Source organism: Athene cunicularia (genome assembly GCF_003259725.1).
Source record: "Athene cunicularia isolate RWA chromosome 22 unlocalized genomic scaffold, athCun1 chr22_part1, whole genome shotgun sequence".
NCBI classification, from domain to species: domain Eukaryota; kingdom Metazoa; phylum Chordata; class Aves; order Strigiformes; family Strigidae; genus Athene; species Athene cunicularia.
The window spans coordinates 4633183-4656963 of NW_020799128.1; the positions used below are offsets into that span (position 1 = coordinate 4633183).

The 23781-nt window shown below is 52.5% G+C and overlaps 1 protein-coding gene across 3 annotated transcripts in view; it reads right to left on the bottom strand.

Annotated features, from left to right (window-relative positions):
• Window positions 1-23781, bottom strand: part of ZMAT4 (zinc finger matrin-type 4) — a 77819-nt gene that overhangs the window by 25604 nt on the left and 28434 nt on the right. For 2 of the 3 annotated variants that reach the window (XM_026863040.1, XM_026863041.1), the window contains 2 exons: window positions 21281-21382; window positions 7115-7204 (listed from right to left, as the gene is read on the bottom strand). In XM_026863040.1, coding sequence (XP_026718841.1) covers window positions 7115-7204; window positions 21281-21382 — 192 coding nt within the window. The other variant, XM_026863042.1, reaches the window with a different exon arrangement.

Here is a 23781-nt window from a genome sequence, read left to right on the forward strand (position 1 = left end):
ATCCCCCTCTGCAGGCGGGAGGAGCAAAGGGACTGGCAGGACTGGTCCGGATCCCCCAGGCAGGGGCACACTCCGGCCCCAGACACCCCCTGCCCCTCCGCCTCTGCTCTGCTGCTCGTGAGCCCCTGGGGGACACCCCCTTATCCCCCCCACCTTGTGCAGAGACTGAGGTGAAGATGGGCTGGAGGGGTGGGGAGCCCTGGCTGCACCCCCAGCACAGCCCCGCCGGGCAGGGGCTCTGCGAGGCGCCTGCCCACCCCGGGCTGCCCATCGGCCGGCCCTCGCCAAGGAACAAGGCTCCTACCTCGCGGCAGTAACTTACTGCCAGCTGCCGACAAGATAAACTGAAAGGCAAGAGCAGCCTCGTGGCACATACTAAAGCCCAGAAAAAACACTTGCTGAAGGGTTTGCACAGAAGGGGAAAAAAGTGAAACACCTCAAAGTCATGTTTACATTCTGCTCCTTTCCTAGAGATGGATTCTGAGCCCTTGAACCCTGCCAGATGAAAAAAGGCAACCATAAAAGTCTGAGGCACTTCACACACAATGGTAAAAACTCACCCCAGAAACTGATGCTGCCTAAAGCAAACTCAGGGCTGCGGCTCACTGCCCTGCTTGAGGATCTGCACAATGAAACACCTTGGTGCAATGAGGACACCCCCTTGCAAGATCCTCAGCCAAGAGGTGACTGGAAGTTTTAGGGAGCTGTGAATGTCACACTCCGTATTTCAGTACCAGCAAGAGGCTCTCATGGCTGCAGCAGCACAAGCAGGGGCCGTTCTTCGCAGTTCATAATTGCTGCACCTTTATTTTTACAAGTCAACCCTGATTTAATGAGAATATTGCCTCCAACCTTCATTATGGTTGTCCTTATGAGAATAAAAGCCAGCGTGCCTCTGCCAGCTGCGTGCCTGAGCTCAGAGCTCCTACTCCACCAGACCCCGCGGGTGGGAGTGGCTGGGGCTCCGGCTGCCTCTGCCCACTGCGGCTTCGCTGCCGGTGCCCCCCCCGTCCTGGACCTGCAGCAGCTCCCGGCACTGACCCCCCTCTCGCCCAGGCCCCGAGGAGGCACAGAGCATCCCGTTACCCCCCGACACCTCCCAGCACCGGGGCTGGAGGCACCACCACATCCCAGGCATCTGCTGGGCTTTCTCCCTGCTCCGACAGGGGTTTCGGCCCCCTGCACCAGGGCAGGCGGAGGCTGGGGGGCACAGGGGGACCCCGACCTGGCAGCCAGCAGCTGAGCAACCAGGGAGGGCCTGGGAGAACAGCCCCAGCGTCTGCCACCAAAACGTAACTGCTGCTGCCAGCAAGTGTTCACAAACGGCTTCCACAGACACAAGGGTAAGTGTACAAACAAGGAACAACCTGGGGGAAAAGCACGTCATCAGTCACAATTAATTATTTAATCCATTCCAAAAGGAAACGGGAATCACATTTAGGGCCATATATATTTTCCAAAGATCTCAGTATGTTCTGCTGGCCACTGAGCACAATTTATAAATGATCTCTTTCGAAAATACTCCTCTGTGCAGAGCAAGACCTTCCAAAGGCGGGAAGTGACCCGCTGTGTGCAGGCAGTTACCATCCTGGTCCCTTCCCTGGACAAGATGGTCAGACCTGGTCCCTGTGCCACAGCAAAACTCCCTCCAGCGATGAACCATCTGGAGACAGTCGTGCTGGGTTGGTTTTTTTCTTTTTTTTAAAGCGTGTTCCAATTGCTGGTATACAGTCAAAACAGAAAATTAGAAGCTGCCATCTTCATTTCACAACAACTTGACAAGCAGCTGTAAATGTGTTCTGCACTTCATCCCCGTCAAAGACCCCGGCGCCGCCTGGAGCTTCCTGACACATGGCACAGCCCGACACCGCGGCACTGCCCAGGCTCAGCGGGCCGGGGCCCGAGAGCCAGTTCCCGTCTGCAGATGTCACACTCCTGCTCTTCAACATCCCCACGTCAACAGCGAAACGGCTCCAGCACCAGCACCCAGCACCCGCCCACCTCGGGCTTCAGGCGGACACCCCCCGTCCTCCCCGGCCCCCCGGCCCCACCGTGACACTGGGGCACCCGCCGACACCCCCGGCCCCCCAGCAACGGGGCAGGAGAGGGGCTCTGCAACACCCGGAGAGCAACCCAGCCACAGTCAACACCAGACCCACTGTTTAAGGTCATTTTCTCCCCCAAAATAAGCACAATTAGGAAAAGGACTGAGTTTCATCCCTTTTTTGTTGCTGTTAACTATAAATCAACTTAAACCTTAGGGAGAAATCTCGAGAGGTGGTAAGCACTGCTCTGAGTGTAATTTGCACTTCTTTTAAATAGGTTTCTCTCAAGATATTTTATGTCTTCAAAGGGAAATCACTTGAAAGTTAAGAGCAGAGTGAAAAAGTCCCAGACTCCATTGATCATCCGTGGTGGTAACATACAAAGAGCCTCCAACAGAGCTCGTCTGAAAGCTGCTACACTTCGGTGTTTACACACCCGGGTCTCTTCCTCTACCTGTTCTGCTCTTCAGTGACATTTTTTCCTCTCCAACCTACTTTCACAGACAGACTGGTTAAAAAAAAAAAAAAACTAAACCAATTTAAACCCCATCAAACACCCCTCAGACACCCGATTTAGAGCCGAAGGTCCCATTCACGCAGATCCACCGCTCGCCGCGCAGCTGCTCCGAGTGCACCCGAGGCTCTGGGCGACCACCTCGAAGCCCGGTGGGGATTTGGCCGCCAGCCCGGCACCCGCCAGCCGGAGAGGGAGAGAGGTAACCCTGATTTCCCGGTCACCCGGGAGTTGCAGCCCCTGCACAGGACACACAGCCCTTGGCTCCCTGGCCACCAGCCGTTTCCGCACGCTCGTCGCCGCTCTGTGTTCGCCGGGTGCAGGAGGCGTTTGGGCTCAAGCACTGCTGAGCGTTCACCGAGGCTGCAGGGCCCCTCGGCAGAACCTGCCTCCCCTCCCTCCTCCGCCGCCCCCTGCACCAGCCGCTCGGGCGCGGGGCTGGATCCAGCCTGAAGGGTAATTATACCTTCTCATTTGTCAGCAGCTGTTTTACCTGTAACCAGATGGGCTGGGGGAACCCGATCCGGGTGTCCTTTGTCACCCGTTGAATGATGCCGCGTTGATGGGGTTTGGTGAAATCAGCTGGTGAATAACACGGGTGCGGGGCAGAGCGGCAGCGGCCCAGGGCACCCCGCACCCACCAGCACCCTCCTCCGTCCCCCTGCCGCCCGGGTCCCGCGCCCAGCTCGCTCCGAGCAGCAGCAGTGACCAGGCACAAACATCTCTGTTTAGTTTCCATAAAACCCACACAGGCAACTCTCTAACCCCATGCTGCATGAAGCCAGACAGTGTGCAAGGGATGTTTCTACCATTTGTTTCTGCGACCTTCTCCAGACAATCCCTTCCCGCTGACCCTCGTGGAGGCAGCGCTGGCAGGGGCCAACGGCCTCGCATAAACTGAAGCACAAACACAGCGTGGGCTGGGAGATAAAGCATCCGCTTCCCAGTGCTCATCCTCCCCCCGCTCCAGAGCTGTGCCGCGCCAGCCTCATTTATGGGGCTTCTTTTTGTAATATTATAAACTTCAAAGCAAGTCTCATACATCCAACAGAATTAACTTCAATTATTCAGATGCCTGTTAACAAGCTGCTAAAAGGCATAAGCCTCACACAGGACCAGGCAGTTGCAGTCCTTTGCTGGATGTTCCTTAAGCAGGAAAAGTGAGGGATTTTATTCCACAGATACAAATCTGCTGTCTTAATTTCCTAGGTTTTACTAAGAAGAAAAGATTATACAAACCCTTGAAATACAGCGATATAAACCACAGCACTCAAGGCACTGCAAAGTATCTTTTAAACTTGAGTTAATTTTCTGCACATGAAGAAGGTGTTGCTGCTAAAAGAGCTATTTTTTCTAACACTATGTGTGAAATTTAGACCACTTCCAATTTGGAGACTGTTTTTCTTGTGGCATAAGCAAAGAACCAGTTTGCAGCTCCCTACATCTGAAACGCTCGTGAAGCCTCGGAGCATCTCAGGACCTGTACGTTCTCAGAGAAAAGCCAGACCTAAGTCGGGTAAGGGGTGAGCTCGGCGAGGTCCACACGCATCCCACAGCCCCGCTCGGGCAGGGACAGACCCGCGGCAGCTCGGCGGGGACAGGGGTGGTTCCGGGCAGGGACCCCGTGGGTATTTAAAACCGTGCGGGGGGAGCCAGGGCAGGGGGGGACGAGGCGCAGGGCGAGCGTCAGAGAACAAATTCACATCTTCCATCAGGAATTTCTTCTCGGGAAACCAATACCTGACCTTTTGGTTGAAAACCTCCGATCGGTACAAAACAACAGTAAGAACGCTGGCCCTAAACCCAGACATTTCATCTTAGTTTCAGGGTAATCGCTGAAGATTTAAGTTACAGCCTGCAGTAAATTTTCCACCAGAAGCTGTAAAAACTGCGATTTCCTTGCTGATTGAGAACTGAAGCCTCCCAAGGCAGCCCCAGGCACCACTTGTGCCCAGCTCTCGGCTTAACCCTCTCCAGTGCCGCCGCGCAGGGCCTGCGCTGCCCTCAGCAACAAAGTCTAATACCCCACTATCTTCCCTCAAGCAATTTATTCTCGCTATTATGACCCTTCTCCTTTTTAAGAAGATGATGCTCGTTAAAGCAATTTACTATCTTTAGTAGAAATAGGCCTAGAAAGAATTTGAAGGCTCTTCTCCCATCCCCCAAAAAAGGTGTTTCATGGCACATCAGAAATTTTCATCAAGTCTGCCCTGATCATAAAAAGGGGGCTATTTTTTAAAGGTAATGAGAAAAGGCTGATTAAAACTGGTTCACCGGTCCTGAGACTTGAGGATATGACTCCTAATTTCAGCGGGACCCTGACACAGGCTGCAACCTTCTCAGATTACTTTCGGCTGAAATGTTAAGCGGAAATTTAAAATGAAAGGTCAACAATTGCTCAGTGCACCAAAGACGTGAGGGTTTTCCCCTCCCCCATAATCAAATTAAAACCATAATGAACAGCCCAAGAACAGAGCCGTTATCCAGTGCAAGACTAATGGTACAAGCAGTGCAAGACTAATTGTGTAATTGTATAAATCTGTAACGTAGGAAAGGGTAAGGGGCGTTTTGGGAATGCAGAGTATTTTTATAGTCCTCGAGCGGCAGCAAACTCCAGCCCTGCCCTCGCGGAAGGGTCGGGAGGCAGATGCTCGCCCCAAGTGTCCACAGCTGCAGCAGCTTCTCCTTCCTCCTGCCACGAGGGAGGGGACAAGGTGTTTAGTTTTGTGGGCACAAGGACACAAACCGCAGTGGTAGAACAGTGCACTCTGATTTAAAAAAGCACAGTGCAGGTGCTTCCCCGCAGAAATTGAGTCGGTTCTCGGGGGCTGTTTCCAGCGTTCGTGGTCTCCGCTGCTGAGGTGCTGTGCTGGGCACCTGAACGAGGCCAGGTCTGGGGGCAGTGATGGTCTCATACTCATTACATGTCCAAAATACTACTGTTCTCTTTAAATGCGAAGGCTTGGATAATACCTGAGCAGCAACAGGCCTACATTGAGCCGTAAACATTGGCAGATCTTCCCTGCTATATTTTTATAAATAATTTTAGTATTTAGGTCTTGCCAAGCCTATCACTCACCCAGTCCACAAGGACTTGTTAATTCAGCTCTGACTAAGGGCTGCCCTTGGCAGAATCGAGGACCAGCAAACACGGGATTACACGACTTCCCGCTTTGCCTTTCACAGAAGAAATGGGAAGGAGTTCAGCTCTGAATGGTTTGAGGTCTGTTTGGTTTTCTGTCCACCACATCCCCGTGCTAAGGTGCGCATGCAGCCACGTGGTTCCTGTTATGTGTAACAAGGCTCAGCAGAGGCCCTCGTTCCAAGTCCAGCTGTGCACGTCCACCGCACCTTTCACACTCTGTAATCAACAACCGAACCAGAACACTGTGAGGTTCTGTGAAGGGGGAGACTGCATCTGCAATTACTACATAAAAGTCCCACTGAAATTTTAATTGCTGTGTGAAGGAGCTTTCAGATTCCTTTGGTAAAACTTGCATGCTTCTCCCTTTAATTAGAAGATATTTCACTAAATATTGATAGCACTATGCCACAGTCACACTCCCATAGCTATGGAATAGTTTGGATGCTATCTGGTGGGAACCTCATCAACAGCTCTCGCACCAGCCCCAGAATATGGGAGCGAGCTGAATGAATAATTCACTGTGAATCAGTCCCTTATAAATTTAGTCTCCTTTTATTGCCTGACAAATGGCTGTGAGCTGGCCCAATTTCCACACGTTCATTTATTTGAACGTAACTGAGGAATTCAACTGCCGTTTTTTAAAACTGCAGGCTGACCACAAATCTTCCAGACCCAGCACTCCACTTTCATCAACTCCCAGTCAAAAATGGGTCAGAAGAGGCCCCGGAGGTGACGCAGCTCTCCCGCGACCTCTCCGCTCACCCTGGGGGTTCTCAGGGCACCGCCACAACGGGTGTAGGTACAACAGCCCCACTCGTGCCCTGCTGTGCCGGGTGTAGGTCTGTGCCGGGTGTAGGTACAACAGCCCCACTCGTGCCCTGCTGTGCCGGGTGTAGGTACAACAGCCCCACTCGTGCCCTGCTGTGCCGGGTGTAGGTACAACAGCCCCATTCGTGCCCTGCTGTGCCGGGTGTAGGTACAACAGCCCCACTCGTGCCCTGCTGTGCCGGCTGTACTCATACCAGCCCCACCGCCGCTGCAGAGCCGCCCTCGCCATGACCCGACCGCCCGTAGGCAGGAGCCCCGGCAGCCCCTGTCCTGCCTCACCTCACAAAGGAGCTCACCCGCCAGAAACAAACCATTGCACTTAATCTGGGTAAATGCTGGATATTCGCTATCAGCGTATTCTTTTCACATTCAAATAACTAAGAATGCAATTACTGCTGCTGATGCACATCGTATTTCTTGTACAGTTTATTGACAATTATCTCCAGTTACTTAGTATTTCAGCTAATCTAAACATTACCTCTGGGTACCTGATCATCTGCGGCTGAAACAGAAAAAATGTTGTAGCACAGAGTCAATGATTCACAAAGCAGCTGAATGAACAGGGACTTAAGTTATACCCACGTTTTCTGACCGGAGCTTTTTAGCTGGACAGCCTCCATCTATGGGGTGAAGCATATAATAGAGGCGAACTTTGCTGGCATGTTTCCGACTCTGAAAAAAAAAAAAAGAAAAAGAAAAAGGAAGAAAAAGTTACAAAAAGCTCGAGACTCTATTACTGCACATACAAAACCAATCTGCAATAAGATTTCACATCCCCTTGATACACATATCCAGTATGGGAGGAGAAAATGGGGAAAGACCTGGGTGAGGAACATTTGAATTTCCTGGAGGTTTCAGAGAGCTCCCCACCGAGCTGAAATGACGTGTGGAACGATTATGACACCTGCCATTAGCAGGAGCAATGGCCCACCCTCACCGCCCTCCGCCGCGTCCTGCTGCCTGCAGCCCCTTGAAGCTGCAGAGGGAATAAAGGCAGCGAGAGAAGAGCAACATTTGTTATTAGAACATTTCCATAGCGGAGAGATGGAAAAGATCAGGGTTATTTAGCTTCAGGCAGAGACAGCATGGCACCATGAGGGATCAGACACACACACACAAACCCATACACAGCTCCTACGCTTCCAGGAGAATAAAAGAGGTAAGGGGTATAAAACCTCACTTTCTAGGAAATGAGCCTGCTACAGGTTTGAAAGACATTTCTCCTACAGGTAAATCAGCAGATAATTTTGCACGATGACATTTAACGTACACGCAGAGGGACAGGACTGTGTGGGTCCTGGGCCTGAGCCCCTTCTCCTCTCCCAAGTACTTCTAAGGGGGGTTGAACAGTAAAACCTCCCAGACGACCAGGAAACCGGAGGGTTTGTGCTCCGGGTTAAGCGGCACCGGTGGGGGAAGCCCCGTCTCGAGGCGGCCTGTGCTGCTGCAGAAACCGGCCGCAGGAGCCCGGCACCGCGTGAGGCGATTCCGCTCCCCGAGCCCTGCCCGGCGTCGCCCCGAGCCCCACGGGGGGGACGGACATCGGCACCTCCAGCACCGGGCGGGCACCGGCCCCAAACCGCGTGTTCAGAGCGAACCCCGCGAGCGGCCCCGCCGAGCCCGTCGCGCTCCCAGGGACGGCTCTGAGCGGGCACGCGCCTCCCAAACGCTGTCTGTACCCCAGGGAAGTTTCCAGGAGATCTGTGGTTTTGCAGAGGGATGGGGAGGAGCTGAAGGACGCCTGGAGGAGGCTCTTCCCGGGAGGTTTCACACCGCCTTCGCCATGACCAGGGCTCACCAGCACATGAGGATAAGGAGAGATGTCCCGGTCACGCCAGCAGCCACAGACGAAGCAATCCTTGTGATGTGCAAAATGTAAAGATTTAAAACCTCCTGCAGCAGGAGCACAGACAGAAACCTTCGAGACGGGAACCCACAGCCAGGTCCTGTCTTCCAGCAGAGGTGAGGGGGGGAAAGGCTGGAACCACTGCCTGCCCGCACCCAGAGCCCAGACAGCACGGCCGCTATCATCACGCAAACGCTTTCTCTGAATCTCCATTTCTGATTGCCTCACAGAGCAACGGCACCATAATGTGAAAATTTCAGATCACAGATTTGCAATTTTAGACGATTAAATCATCATTAGCGTGTTTGTCGTGGTTTGAGCCCCGACACACACACACGAACCCAACACAATGTTCTGGAACGTTCTTTTTCCTGCCGTGTCAACTCAGAGCTGAATTTGCAGAGAGCTATGTTTATGTGCATAAATGTGACAATGCAAAAAATTTTTTTATTGGAGCAAATCAGTCAAGATAAATAATGTCAAATATCTTTCCCTAACCCCTCTTTCCGCGTGCATTTAGGAAACGTGACCTGTTGTAGTCAGAGCTAAGCACAGGGACCCTGAGAGCTTCAGCCATCGGCGATCAGCAGCCCAGGCAGCCTCGGCCTAATAAAGAAACGACAGAATAACTGTGTGAAACGCGGCCGGGTGCGCGAAGCCGGTCTCGGGGTGGGGCAGCTCCTACTTTCTGCCCGGAGGGGTGCTGGGCAGGTTTCTCCCGGTGCAGGTTTGCACACCAGGAGGGGTGGCAGGTGACGGCCACCCCCTCGGCACGGGGCACCATGGTCCCTCGCAGCGCACGCTACAGGGGGGAGTCAAATGCGCCGTCAAGGTGACGCGGCCAGAGATTTTCAGCTGAATTCTTTCTCTCAGTGAACACTGTCAGCCCTCGGAGCAGCCAGCCTGCCTCACAGCACCCTCCCAGAGTCACGAGGCTCTTCCCTCGGGTGACTGAACCCAGCCCTTCACGATGTCTACACGCAGCCACAGCCTGCTGAATGTAGACGTTAAAAAGATTGCGGGATTTTTGTCAGTTTTTTTTGTAAGCTGAAAAGGCAAAATTTTAACAGTAATAATTTTTAGTGTTCTGTCCATGGCACTCAGCTGTGCCATAAATGATGTCCAGATGTCAACACTAAAAGGCAGAAAAGCTTCAGCATTCTGTAGAACACCTCTCACCTTTATTTATGCATTTGTTTGGATTTATGAATGCTAAGGTAAAGAAATAACTTATGTTTGGCATAATTTAAAACTACACAGCTCCTTATGCAGCCTTATTATCCTATGGTTATAAAAGCAGAGCTTAAAATCATCCCTGGCCTTTGCAAGTAGGTAGTGAGCATCTCATTCCCTCTCGGGGAGCGGAGGTAGCGCAGCCCATTTGTCACCCATTCTATCTCTGGTATTTTCTACATTTACATGTGTATTTATCATCCTAACACCGCGGCAGGAGCGAAGTGATTATTCTTAGCGTGCTGCTCGCAAGCAGCCCCACGGGTTATCTCTTCCCCTCCACGAGGCAACTTGCGATCTGCAGCTCCGAGGAGCAGGAAGGGCAGATGCCGGGGGGTGGCACAGCCCCCCCACCCCAGGCCCCCCACCCTCTTGGGGGGGCCACGTGCCCGCGGAGCTGTGGAGGACACAGGAGGAGGCCGAGCAGAGCGGGGACATGGCAGCGAGCGTGGCCGGAGCATCGTGGGCAGCCACCACAGCCCCGCCACGGCAGCCCCGCGGGGAACAGGGGCCCAAGAACACGCAGAGGAGCCAGGAAACGGGCGGGGAGTGCCATCAGGGCACATCAGCTCCCATTCTGATCTGTCTGACCACAGGGACGAGCCTTCGGAAAGACAAAACCTGGACAAGAGCTGTAAACCCAGGGTCTGGAGCAAGAACGCTGCCTTCGGAGGTACCTGCCTCCCATCAACAGCTGCCACAGTTCATCCTAGGGTGCACTAAGAGAGTATTCCTGTGCCTCGGAATATTTCTTTTGTAGCTTTACAAAGTGTTAGGCCAAAGGCATTTTCACTTAAATTCTCCGTCTCTGGTGTCTGGAAACAGCTCTTTTAGAAGGCAAGAAGTCTAACTTAATACTATATGCTTCAAAAACAACCCTCTCTATGCAGGGAGTGGGGGGGAAGCTTAAAGAGCCTGTTTTCACATAGCAACTGCAGACTTCTGCATTGCAAGCTCACGTGCTATTGTGAGAAGGCTCATCAATAAAAGGAAATAAAATCATTTCTATCTATATCAGATCTATTTTGATACAGAGCATTGTGGCAGAGGCAGCAGAGTCCCAGCAATCCAACCCTAAAAGGGCAACGCAGAGCTAAATTGTGCTATGAAATGCAATTTGGTTTTGCATAAATCAAGTTTTGCAGCACACTTCTGCCCAGAGCGAGCAGCAGCGCGGCGAGAGCAGACAATGACATCTCTGTGGGAACAGCAGCAGCTGCCAGGACCCCGGGAGCCACGGACGAGCTGGTTTCAGATGCAGCGGCCCTGCTCGCCCTGGCTTGCCGGGGGTTTGTCACCGCTGCATTAACTTAACAGCTTCTCTGTAAATTTACCAACAGCAGCGGTGTCCCTGGCGAGGACTGAGTCACATCTCCCTTTACAAGGCCAGAAGTCCCCAGCAGAGGCTTTAAGCCGGGCTTTGCTGGGCTGCACAGGCACTCTGAGGGGGCTGCAGGTGCCGGGGGGCTGCGGGGAGCCCTCCCGTCAGCCTGCGCTGGCCCCGCGCTCTGCTCCCACTTTGCACCACTGATTTAAGCTGACCTGACAGTCCAAAGCACTGCACCATCTTGCGAGGGACTTCTTCCCGTACCCCCAACCACCTTGCCAGGTTCAAATCAACCGTTTCTGCTGCTTTCCTCACGCTGCGCTTGCATCCGATCGAATTTCTCTATTCCCCACAGCTCCCTTTGTCATCTGCTTGTTCACTCCTCTGCTGGCAGCATCGTGTTTTGGTTCAGTCTGCCCTTCCTCTCCTGCTCCCCCTCCTCCCTGCCCTGTTCTCCAGCCAAAGACCAGAGACCCACCGCCCCGGGGACCCACCGCCCCGGAGACACACAGGGGGAGGCAAAGGAGGCACCTGTAATGGCAGCCACAGGGGCTGCAGCTTCTCTTAATTTGCATTAAATTCATTTTCAGAAGCCTGAACCCTGGTTGGATTTTAATCCTTTTAGTTTGTACCGTGTTGATTTTTTCTTGTATGCTGGCAGTTTCTTAATTAAACTGCCATGAAACATGCAGTCATATGATTCCACCAACTTTATTATCTGTATTGGCCCTACCTGTAATCTCATCAAAAGAGATAAAGTTATTTTGGCTGGGCCCAGCTCTCTAAGCCTCATGCAGAACAGCAATTACACCGTCCTCTGAGCTACATACTCCTGTCCCTTTGCAGAGGCCGCTCTGCCAGGGGGCTCCGCTCCCCCCGCCGGTGCCGTGCCTGGCTCCGTGCTCACCTCTCTCCTAGAAACTTCCTCCACTTTCCAAGTCCCGTGGAGGATCAGCCGCGATGACGCAGAGCGCGTGGCCAACTCTTTTCAAGCACTTGGTTGCAAATTACTGGACCTGCTGACTCAAAACCCAACACTTTAGATTTCATAATCGCTGCCTAACAAACTTTCAAATTTCTACTGGAACAGAACCAATTTATTCCTCATTCTGTGATATAACAACATCCTCTGCTTTTTTTTTAAATAGAGGACAGAAGTATTTTCAGCAAACGCCTTCCCTTTTTTGCCTCTTCTACCCACACGACCAGCAAACACTATTGTTGAGATCCCCGTTGTTCGCCACAGAGACAAACTCCCGTCTGTTATTCCAGACGCTGCTGGGTGCCAATGTCCTTTTTCTCCCTTTCTAATTTTTGTAAAGCCTTATTTATAATTTATGGTCATTTCTATCCACTTCCCCTTTTTCCTCCGTGAGTTAATTTTTTAAAAAGCGTCTACTCATGCTTGTGACTTTCTGGGCACACAGATACGTGTCCGTAATTCCCAATTGCACACAGCTGAATTTTCACCCCCATGAAACTGGGGTTCTTCAAAGCAACAGGTAGACATACGACTGGTTTGAACTTCAGTTTGCTTACACAGAAAGGCAATTACTGATGATCCGTTCAGCCAAGCACCCACTAGCTCACTTCATTTTCTCTAAATCTGTGATCATTTCTCCTGCTCGCCAAGCCGGCTCCGAGCGCGGGTCCCCTCACCAGTGTCACCAACAGCCTGGGAGTGTTCCACAGGCCCCAGGAGCTCCTCCCAAATCTGGATCGCTGCAATTTTAAAAATGCAAAACCAAGACTTCAGAAGCTCCAAGTAAAACAAACAGCAGCGACCTGCTGTGCCCAAAGGCAGCAACTCGCAGGGGACACAGGGCTGTGGCATCTGCTGCTCTGCCCCCGCATGGGGTCAAAGCGTCCAGTCCAAGCCTGGCAACTTTAATTATAACCAACGCTGTTGTTCCTTCAATCACCTTCGTAAGAGAAAAATCCCAGCCCCTAGATCCTCCTCTGCAGCACGAGCTCTGAGCTGCCGTGGCCCCACACGAGGCGTTTCCTCGGGGATGGCTCAGAACCCCCTTTGCCATCTGCCTCCCTCCTGCCGCACGCGACACCGGAGCTTGCGAAGGGTGGAGAGGGCTCAGGCACCCGGACCAGGCGGCCCTTGAGGGAAGGTTCTCGGCTGCGCTTGTTCAAGGGAAAAGAAAACACCACGTTTGGCTTTTGCCCCTGGTGCAGTCAGTCCCCATCACACCGACAAACCGGGGGGATGGCAGGGGTGTACCCAGGGGTGGGCACCGCAGGTACCCACAGCCCGGCCCTCCCACAGCCCCCCGTCACGCGGAGCTCCAGAGCAGCCACGCACAAACCCTCCGCCTGGGGAGTCACCGCTTCAGCTCCGCGATCTCTGACTTTGCGGCTTCCTGCATTCATTCCAACGGCAGCCAAAGCACCTCTGGGCCTACAGCTGCGTGCCCTGCGCAGAGGAGGACAGTTCTCTTCACAGGCTGTTGCTGGATCAGCAGCGGGGCTCAGCCCTGGCTCACAGGCTCCCTGTACCCCACGGACCTGCCTCCCAGCGCCCAGCATCGCCCAGAGGCTTCTGGTCCTCCCCAAATGCACAGAAAGTCCCTTCCAGCTCCACATCCTCACATTTCGTCTGCAGGAGGAGCTTACACCGAGACTAATGCAACCATGAATTTACTTCACTGGTGTTTAGGGATTTTTTTCAAGGCAATGCACCTCCCTGTGAATGTGCCAAGGGAAAGGGGATACAGGAGTTCGAGTGAGGGGTCAGGAACCTCCCAAACGTGCTTCGCACATCAAGCGAAACCCTTACTGTTTGCCTGCAGCCAACTGATGTCAAGCAGCTGCAGCTATGGTTTCTCAGCTCAGGCCACTGCCGCCGGGTCCTGACACTCGAGGTGTGGATGAACTTCACTGCTGGCACAGAACGACCACCTTGGTATGGAGTGGGAAGCAGAAGAGTTAACACAAACGCAACGTCTCCTCCGCACAGGAGTCGCCCAGCACCGGCTCCACGGAGCCGCACGCACCGGCAGCGCCGCCGTCGCTCCCGAGTCTGAAACAAATCCCTGTGAAAGCACGTCAGTGCCAGTCACTTCTGAGAGCCCGCGCACCCCGGCGCGGGGGCGGGCCCTGTCACAACACACCCTGACAGCTACCGACTCTGCTTTCAAACACCTGGAACCCGGATCCAAACACGGGCTGAGAGTTTAAAATATTAGAGACGAGCAAGGGCAAATACCTGTAACAAACAGGTGCCCCCCCCCGCATTGGGAGCAAGGGGCTGCCGCAGGAAAGCGAGAGCCACAGGGACTCCTCCTGGGGACGGCTTGGCCAGCACGGGCCCATCTCGGGCCAAGGTCAGCATTGCATCGCCTTTATTCCACGTAGGCTCGTGTGACATCCTTTGCACCTCCCCGTTACTGCTGACCCCAGCGTCTCATCCCGGTGCGTTTCACTACTGCTCTGAAAGTACCTTTGAACTTCAGCTATTTTTAGCCAGAAATGGGGCTCTGCACAGAGGCACCTTGGAAGGAGCTGTACGATAGGGCTTTATCTGCTCTGCTGTTCCTGCTATTTAGCAATAGATTTTGACACTGGGAGTGCATTAAAAATAATGTTTAGCCATTAATGTTGACAACAGAGTAGTAACACGGAGCCTTGTAAAGCACCATTTAATCTACATCGGTTTTCTGAAGCACACTGCAATCCAGCAGCTAACGCTGCCCTGGTGAGCCTGTGCTTAATGTGTGCAGCAAGGGAAGGGGCAGCACGAGCACAAGCACCTCACCATAAAACACCAACATCCACGTACCTCGTTCCTACACGATGTGGCCACGTTTACCTCAACGTATTTTAATTGCTGCTGTCAGCACGACATGAACTGGGTACCGAGGCAATCTGCAGAAGGTCTACGTGCACACACACAAAGACCAGAACAGCACCCTCGTCATCTTTGCAACCAAACCACAGAAGAGCTTTCTTTGGCCTGATTTTTGTCCTCAAGCCAAGGCTCTAACACCAAACACCAGCACAATCTGCGGAATAACAGTAGGTTATTCTGAGTAGGTTCTCAGCAGTTGTGGGGAAGGGCATAGGAACAACAGGTAGGACATCCCCTTCCCCTTCCTCCTCTGAAGTATTTACGGGTTATTCTCACCAAAGCAAGCCAGAACTCGGCAGGTGAGCAGCAGCAGTGGCAGAACGTACAAGAGTGAGCAAGCTAGCCAACGCTGCGCTCCCTCCGATCACACCCGGCAGCACCAGCAGACACACGGGAGCCCTGCGGGGTCTCTACTCCCAGCTGCAGCGCATCCTCACCGCTCCCCATCCTGGAAATGCCCACAGCACTGCGCGGGGAGCTGGCACCAGACAGAATATTCCAGCTCCTTGTGTTCTAGTGCAGCATTTATTTTGTTAAATAGAGTACGTGCTCTTCCAGTGCATTAATATTTCAGACACAGGATTGCCTTTCTGAGCACACACATCTTGATCCTTACTGCGCTAATGTGCCGATAGTAAACAATGTTTATTATTCCTTCAGACTAGCCGTCACTGTATGCAGTTTCCCAGAGAAGGACAGCCCAACTGGAAGCAGATTAACCCCAGCACCACTCCAGCCCAGTGCAGACAAGGAGTATTGATGAGGCTGTCGATACCGCTCGACCACTTTGCCACAGGGACAGGGTGAGAAATTCCAAAGAGCGCTGGGTGCCGGAGACAAGCCAAAGGGCACAGCACTTTATTTGTTCTCCCCCGTTTCATCTGCATTTTAATTTTAATAAACTTTGCCTCTGTCCTCCCGCTGCCGCTCAGGCTCCACCACAAGCATTTGAGCATCGTTCCTTCATCTCACAAGGTGAACCAACAGTCACAGGACATCTTCCTGGGCTTTGCTTCCTACAGACCTGGCGCTTTTCTTCTTTTTAAACGAAAAAGCAAAGTAACATCAGAACACCTGAAGCAATAAAGATTACAAAGGAGGAAAGTGTTATAGCAGCTTAAGGAACAAATGTGGTGATGAATATGCAGCTCAGGGTGGAATCTGAGAGCAACTCTGCTATTTGGTAATTTTCCTGCAGGATTTTCAAGGAGAAACTTGAAAACAAATGGTAACATCTTCCTAATGGCTGTGAACACTTCTATATAGAGATGAGGACTCAGAGCTAACTAAGAAAGCTTAGCTTTTTACATTCACAGAACAGCTCACCATCGTGATTGATCCAGCCTCTCTCGAAGGCAGAGCTGGAAGGAATTGTTAAATTACGGGTGATCTATAGATTACCCAGCAGCAAAGAGGCTTCCCCCTTCAGAGGAAGGTGAGATGCAGAAATACTCACCTCCGGGGCACAGACTTTCAATTGCACTGCAGCAAGTACAGTACATTTTGATTTTCTTCTCTTCCTGTTTAACAAACCCTGGGGCACCGGCCGCTTCCACAGCCACTGGTGCCCCCCGACCCCCGGCTCCTCTTGTGCCGTGGCTGAGCGCATAAAGCGGATGGTGAAGTGGCCACACAAGTGCGAGAGCTTCAGGCCACAGGGCAGCAACCGCAGTTATTCCTTTGCAATACCTCTGAGGGGCGAACGGCATGTGAAGAGTGACGCTCTGCTGAGACAAGTCACAGGAGGCCGGTGCAAGGTAGAGCTGCCGTAGCACGAGTGGCGCGCTCGAATCCCAGCCCTGACAGGCTCCCCCGTCTCCTCGAGCAGGGCTCTGCGCGAAGGTGCAGACGCTGGGGAGCTGCCTTCTGGTTCTCCCACCCACAGATGTCATTTAAAAACAAAAAAAACAAAAAAAAAAATCAATCCCTTCATTTCAAAGTTGTGCTTGAAAGACACACACAGTCTGTGCCATCAAAGCAGAGCAGAAAGGTCGACGGCTGCCAGACGCTCCCCGCGCCCGGCGCAGAAGGTGCCCCGGGAGGAGGGTGCTGGCAGACGTGCCCGTCACTGCCAGCCCACCCCCTGGCAGCAGGAGGGGGTGGCCGAGCAGGACCTGCCATGGCACAGCCCGGGCACCCCCTGCTCCACACACACGGCGCCAGTTAAAGGGCGTCCAGAGGAGGCTGGTCCCAACCTCGTGCAGATCAAGCATCCGCCCTGGGAGGGCTCTGCCCACCGGCCCCCCGCACCTGACAGCGGGCAAGCGAGAAAGAAAGCTTGAAACCCCCTTCCTCCAGCATACAGCCCCCTGCGTCTGGCTACCACCTCCTGGCGCAGGCAGAGATCGCCCGGAGCGTGCTGCATCCCTCTGTCCTTTTTTGTGATCCCGTTTCTCCTTTGTTCTCCCGCGGGGGAATGGAGAGCCGCTGCACATGAGGAACGCTTGGCACATCACGGCAGCACAGCGAGCTATTACCTAGCAGGGATGTTATCAGGCATCCATATTTAGAAGCTTTATTCCTGCAGCAGAAATGGGAAGGGAGTTTTCTGATACTTCAGGGGACAAATTAAGATATTCATTTGCTTTAAGAATTAAAATATTCAAACGCACGATCTTTCGGGCATTGACAATAACCAGCAAGATCTACCTCATCTCTTTCTTACCGCTGTGCGGAAGCTCACTGAAATCTTTACAGCAACCTCTCGTGGTACTCAGCATCACACTATGCACAGAGCTTGTTAAGGCATTTTCTCATTTGGGCACCTGCAACTTCATTACGAGTCAGTATCCCCAGGCCAGGAACGCGGATCAGCTCTGCCCTACAGCGAGTGCTGGATCAGGGAGCAGCCCTGGCTGGGAAGGGGCACAAAGGCTCAGCACACACGTCAGACAAAGCCAGAGACACAGTTGCACAAAGCACATGAAATAAGGGCAGTATTTTGTTGTATGTCAAGTTGGAAGCAAAAATATGCTGCAAACACTCTGATTCTTTTGTCATTTTTCCACTACACTTGCCCCTGGAAATAATACCGCTTAATATTGCACGACTGACATCAAATTATTTTTTATTCCTGGCAAAGTAGCGCAGAAGAAAAGGAGGTACCTATTGGTTGATGATTTGGAGATGGAGATGAGACAGCAATTGGAAGCGACTATTCCTGTTTGGCAAGATAAAAACATCCCCCTTTCATACGCTGTTTCCCTCTATTTTCTTACAGAGAAATGTCTTATTTTGCATGCACAAAGGAGCCAAGATTTCAGTGCCTGGCACAAAGGCTGCAGATCCTACCCGGCTGCACTAGAGAGGCAGCAGATAATTCCCCTTTCTCTCCAGGCTCGGGCTCTAAGGGCCAGGGTGCTGCTGCCCAAAACAAACCACGCCACGGAGGAACAGGCGTCGCCAGCGCCCGACCGATGGTTTCCCGCAGGGCCTTGGGCAGGTACCTCCCCAGCTCCAGGCTCCGCACCCCCTGTGCGGGCAGAGCCCCAGCCCCGAGCCCCAGGGCTGCACCAACACCGAGGGGCGGCCCCGGGTGTTCCCCATCAGTGGGTCCTCCCTCAGAAAACCAAGGGAAACGCAGGCCCTGGAGCACAGGGGGTCCAGCTGCTCCCCACACCACCGGGCGCACCGAGCCGGGTGGAAATGCTGAACTGTTTGGGTTCAGCTTCACACACCACACCGGTACGGAATTTCTACTCTGCAGTGCTTCACTTTTCTCCATGAAGTTCAAGTCAATTCCAAACAAAAAGCTTTGCTCTGTGCAAAAAGTTCATTTACATTGTGCTTTTACTGTGTGCTTTGATAGTGACAGTATTTTTTTTAATCAAAACAAAGCAACTGCAGAAGATTAAATGAAAATTTATTTGCAGAAAATTTAGTCTTCTGAAGTTAATATTTTCCCTATGAAAAAAATCCCTTTTGAGCATAGAGTGCTTTGTAAAAGAAAGAAGGGAAGAAACAAAAAGGTGAGAAAATTGTGACCAGCTACTTTTTGATAGGAAGAAACAGTGAATTCTACATTCCTGCTAACTGGCTTGCAGCAAGGGCTGGCAGTCTCAGGCAGGATGGAGCTCAGGTACACTCAACACCACGGTTTTGTACAAGAATGGTCATGCTGCAAATCCTGATGGTATAAAAGTGATTATTCTGCCCACAGACTCGATCAGGGAGAAGCAACACCTTACGACCAGGCGCCTGGCAGGAAGAGCAGCCCTCTCTGTCCAGGGGCCAGATGCTCAGACCAAGCTCCTTATGAAACAGCATCAGAGCAAGAATTACTTGCAGAAATTATTCTCCAATAATTCTCCATGGTTAATGTATATGGGGAAATCACGTACTGCTTGTCCGACGTCTGGCTAGAAAGAGAGGCCAAATTCACTTAACAAGTGACTTGCTGCCATTTGCTCAGGCCTCTCGAAGCCCGGTCCAGCTCCCCTCGGGATGGAGCCAGCGCTGCAGAGCGATTTTCCATTTGAATTTGCAGTCAGAGCACACGGGCGCAGGGACCTGCCCCGTGGGGCTCGATGCTGCGTCGAGCTGCCGGCAGCCCGACGGCTTCGGGCATCGGCGGCCCCGGGAACCACTGAAACCATCCCGTGGGCAGGGCTGCCCCCAGCACCACCCTCCCCGCAGAGCCCGGGGCAGACTTCCAGCCCCTCGCTGGGTCGGTGGGGCACAGGGGGGATGTGCCTTACCAGAACAGATGCTCTGAAGTGCCGAGAGCAGAGGCCGCTGAGGGGACAGGGGCCACCTGCAGCCCCCGGGCCACCAGAGACCCCCGGGCAGGGCCAGGCCCGTCCCCCTGCCCTCCCCATCCCTCCGCTGTGCAATCCACAACCCGGCAAGCGAGGTTCAGCAACGACATCACTGTGCCAAACATCTACAGCATCTGCTGGGATTTCACAGGGGATGACAAACGAGCATGGCACCTCGCAGGAGAAACATACAACAGAAAGCCGTGTTGTTTTCCACATTTCAAAAACATCTGCTATGAATTAATGATTCAGCTCATACCTCCAGCTCCAGGCGCAGAAGAGAAGAGATTAGCTGAGCACCCTGCTGCTCACTACTCGCTACCCCTGTTCCTGCGGCAAGGCTTCTGCCTCCTGTAGACAGGACCTGGCACCTGCACGGCCCGCCAGCGGGCTCCGGGTGTCCCTACACCTGCAGCCTTGGACTCCACCGCGGCGCTCGCCGAGGGCACTCAGGGGAGCGTCTGCAGGAGTTGTCTTAAGAAATTCTCCAAGACAGACACATAAAGTGCATTTCAAGTAAACATGCGTTATCGTCCGCTAACGCAGCACAGCATCCTCGATGCCGTACGTTGATTAAGCCTCTTGTACATCTCCACTGGTCACACCGAGACAAATGTCTCCCCTGCACATCTACTGCTAAACACTCGAATCAGGGCAAGTTTGGGAAACTTCACCTTCCAGGCCTCTCAGCACAGATTCTGGTTTTGATGAAACACTGCAGACACTGACAGCCTCAGTGCACTCAAAAGCAGGTGCAAGACGCTGCTAAGCAAACGTCCCTCACCCCCAGGCTCCCCACAAGCATCCCTTCTTCTCCTGGAGTCCCCCGGGAGAGACTGGACCGTGCCACCCATCCTCCCTCCGCACAGGCTGGCGTCACCAGGGGAGGACAGTCCTCTGCTCCCCCCATGGTTAACGCCATGTGCTGGGTGACCGACTGCGCTCTACGCCAGCACACGACCCTCACACAGAGCGATCCTGCACCCTCCTCCTCATCTGAACACCAAGGAGAAGATTCCTGTTCTCCTTCCAGGTTAGCGCCAGGGCAGCCCCTCACCGTGACGAGGATTTACACCACACTGCTGCGGAGCTGCTCGGTGCCGTTTCCCAGGCCCCAGGGAGACACAGACAGGGACAGAGTTTCCTTTCCTGAAGGATTTCACAGCAGCATATCCCTCACTAATTTCGTCCCTTGTTTAATAGGAATTTTCTTAAGTTTGTTTTGAAGATATGCAGTGCTGTTAATTGCTGTTTTAACACAGCTCTAATAATATATCCTTTCTAATTGTTTATTGCTTGCCTACCTCTTAAGTGCTTAAATACATTCACAATTACTATTATCTGCACAATCAGTGATTCAGCAAAGCACAGTGCAGCACATTTAATAGAAAAACTTTATTTCATTTTGCTGAACTCTTAATTGATCTCCTTGCTAACTATGCTTCTTTGAAAACTAGCTTTCAGTCACGTTCAAATTGCAGCCTGACTTTGCAAATTCAGACGGAAGAAAAAAACCAGACATTCAGCAGACAACATTGCAGTGACATAATTTACAGAATAAGACACCGCCAGTGAGAAATGGTCTTTTGAATCCTGAGTTTTCGGAGAGGAACTTAAAGGCTGGCGTAGCTACTTACTGGGGCCGCAGCAGCTGATGTCACCCTGAGAAACAGGAGCGACGGGGAGTTACAGACCGAGAGAGCTGAGGTGCCAGAGAGCATCCTACCTCGTAATGGGCCACGCGCTGGGACTCGGATATCAGCTGCGCGCTGCACACTTTGCAGTAACTCTCAGTGAATAATTCCTGGTCGATGTCAGACGATTTCATCTGTTCACAACAGAGAGGAGAGGCAACAAGCAGAATCAGTTACAGAAGGCAGGCAGAACAGGACAAGCTTGGTGAGGGTCCCTGCCTCGAGCCGAGCTGTTCCTGTCACCACGAGGGAATGAAACCAACTTCATACAGGAGCAAACGTGAAAGACGGACGGTCCCCACCACACCCCCACCATCTGCAGTTCAGAGTCCCCGGAGTTACACAAACCAGCGTTCTGCACCCACAGCAGCCCCCGGGCACTGCTGGGAGCCGGGGAGCTCCCCTGGCCCTTGGCGCAGGCTCCTGCGCGGCTCCGCAGCCCACGGTGAGCCACAGCTGTAGTTGTGTTCTCCACTGCTTCCACATCTAGAAACACCACACGCACAACCAGCAATAGCACAGATCACTCATGGCTCAAAACACGCTTAGCCAGTTGTGATACCGCACAAAAGAGCTGATAAAGAGTTTTCCATAAAACACAAACATATTACAACCTGGAGGAAGGTGTTTTTAAGCTAAAAGGGTGTTCTGCTGTATTTCTCAATTTAGACATGGAAGGAAATTTCGCGGGTGATTTACTGGGCTGTGCTGTTCTCAAGCAGCTGTTTAAATATTTGTGCATTCCCCACAGCTCCTGCCAAGGACACTTGTGCTCACAAAACCAGCTCGCTGAGTGACCTGGTTCACAGAACACTTCACTGCTCTGTCCACACCCTCCTTGTTACACGAGCAACTGCAGGTGTCCAGCTCTGAACTGATAACCAAGGTGTGCATCAGGAAAGTTCAGGCTTATAAAAGGCTGAACCCAGGCAGAGCCAGAAAACACCAGAGTATCTTCACAGACAGTGTATTTAAAAACAAAGAGCCCCAGTGCAATTCAAAGGGAAATTAGAGGCCAATGCCTTCTGACTAATGCCAAGATAAAAGTCTATTAATTCACAATCATAACAAACCTGGGCATAATGAAGACTGATAATACAGTTTTTATTGATTTTGTTCCACTGATTGGGAAGAAAAACAACATGGAAATGATCAAGTTATGAGATGTCATTAGCAGAAAACCAGCCAGGTGGGGAAAGGCCTGTGACGGGTGGGCTGTGCCGCGGGACGGGGGCTCTGCCTCGGGGCTGGGGATGTCCCTGACCCCCGACCCCGTCCTGAGCCGAGGGTGCCTGTTCCCTGGGCTCAGGGATCGAGGCTTTCTGCTCGCTGAACCAGAGCTGCTGAGCTGGAGGCGGCCACACCGAACACCCAGTGTTGCAGTCTCAGCACTATGAAGATCCCTGCACATTTTATGAAAACAAGCAGCTGAGCCGACACCAGAAGCTCCCAGCCTGGAGAGACCGACGTGCTCCCAGCTCCAGAAAAAGGTTTATTCGGGTGTTCATGATCTACCAGACAAAAGACACAAATCTCAGAGCTCCTCTGCTGGTGTCCTTGCTCTCTGATCCTGCAAAGACATCTGCTTGTTTTCTCATGCTATCTGCCTAGGTTTAATCTTCATTTATCCTGTCTAGAGAAAAGCTGCATTAAGAAACTTTCAAAGACACCAAAAGACCCTTTTAGGAGTAACAAGAAGCGTTGCAAAATTGCATCAAAGGCAAAATAAAGCAGGGGGAAGAAATCTCGCTTAAATACAACAGATTGACGCACGGCAACCAAAGAATTTCATTAAACCTCAATCCAGCAACCACGACAGAGGCAGGTAGTATCACCCTCATTTACATGCAGTTTGCAGCGCTCACAGTATAAACTCTCATTGCAAAAATCAAAGTAAATCAAAAGCTGCTCAGTATTAGCTTAGCCCTTCATGCTCTGATAACAGATCCCAAGTCTATTCTGCCTCTAACATATGTGCAAATGAATGGAGCTGCCTGTCCCCCCTTTACAGCAGCAGGGGCTAAACAGGCTCATCCAGAACAGGATTTAATGTCTTTTCTCTAAGCAGTAACTTCTGATACAGGTATAGGATTTGTTAGGCTCAATATTGCCTGTTAGGTTTTATATGCCATTGTTACTACGCGAGGATGTAATGCATCACAACAGGTGAACACAGTTATTATGCTGACAATGTGAATATTATGCAGCATGATTCACGTTACCTAATAAAGCCTCTCTGGAGCGGCAGAGCCTCGAGGAACGCTCCGAGAGCCCAGTTACAGGCAGGGCCCCCCCGCGCCAGCCCTGCAGGGACCCCAGCCTGCAAGGACCAGCCAAAGCCGAGTTTAACGGGCAGTAAATCCCCCCTGGACGCAGCTCGGCCCTTCGGCTGCTGCCCTGCTCGAGGCGGCCACAGGCCCCCGGCAGCCCCTGGCAGCGGCCCGGGAGCACCCGCAGGTCCCCCCGAGGGCTGCCTCGCCCCCCGCTCGCTTCGCCTTCGGCTCTTTTCACAGCACCTGCCCTTTCCCCCCAC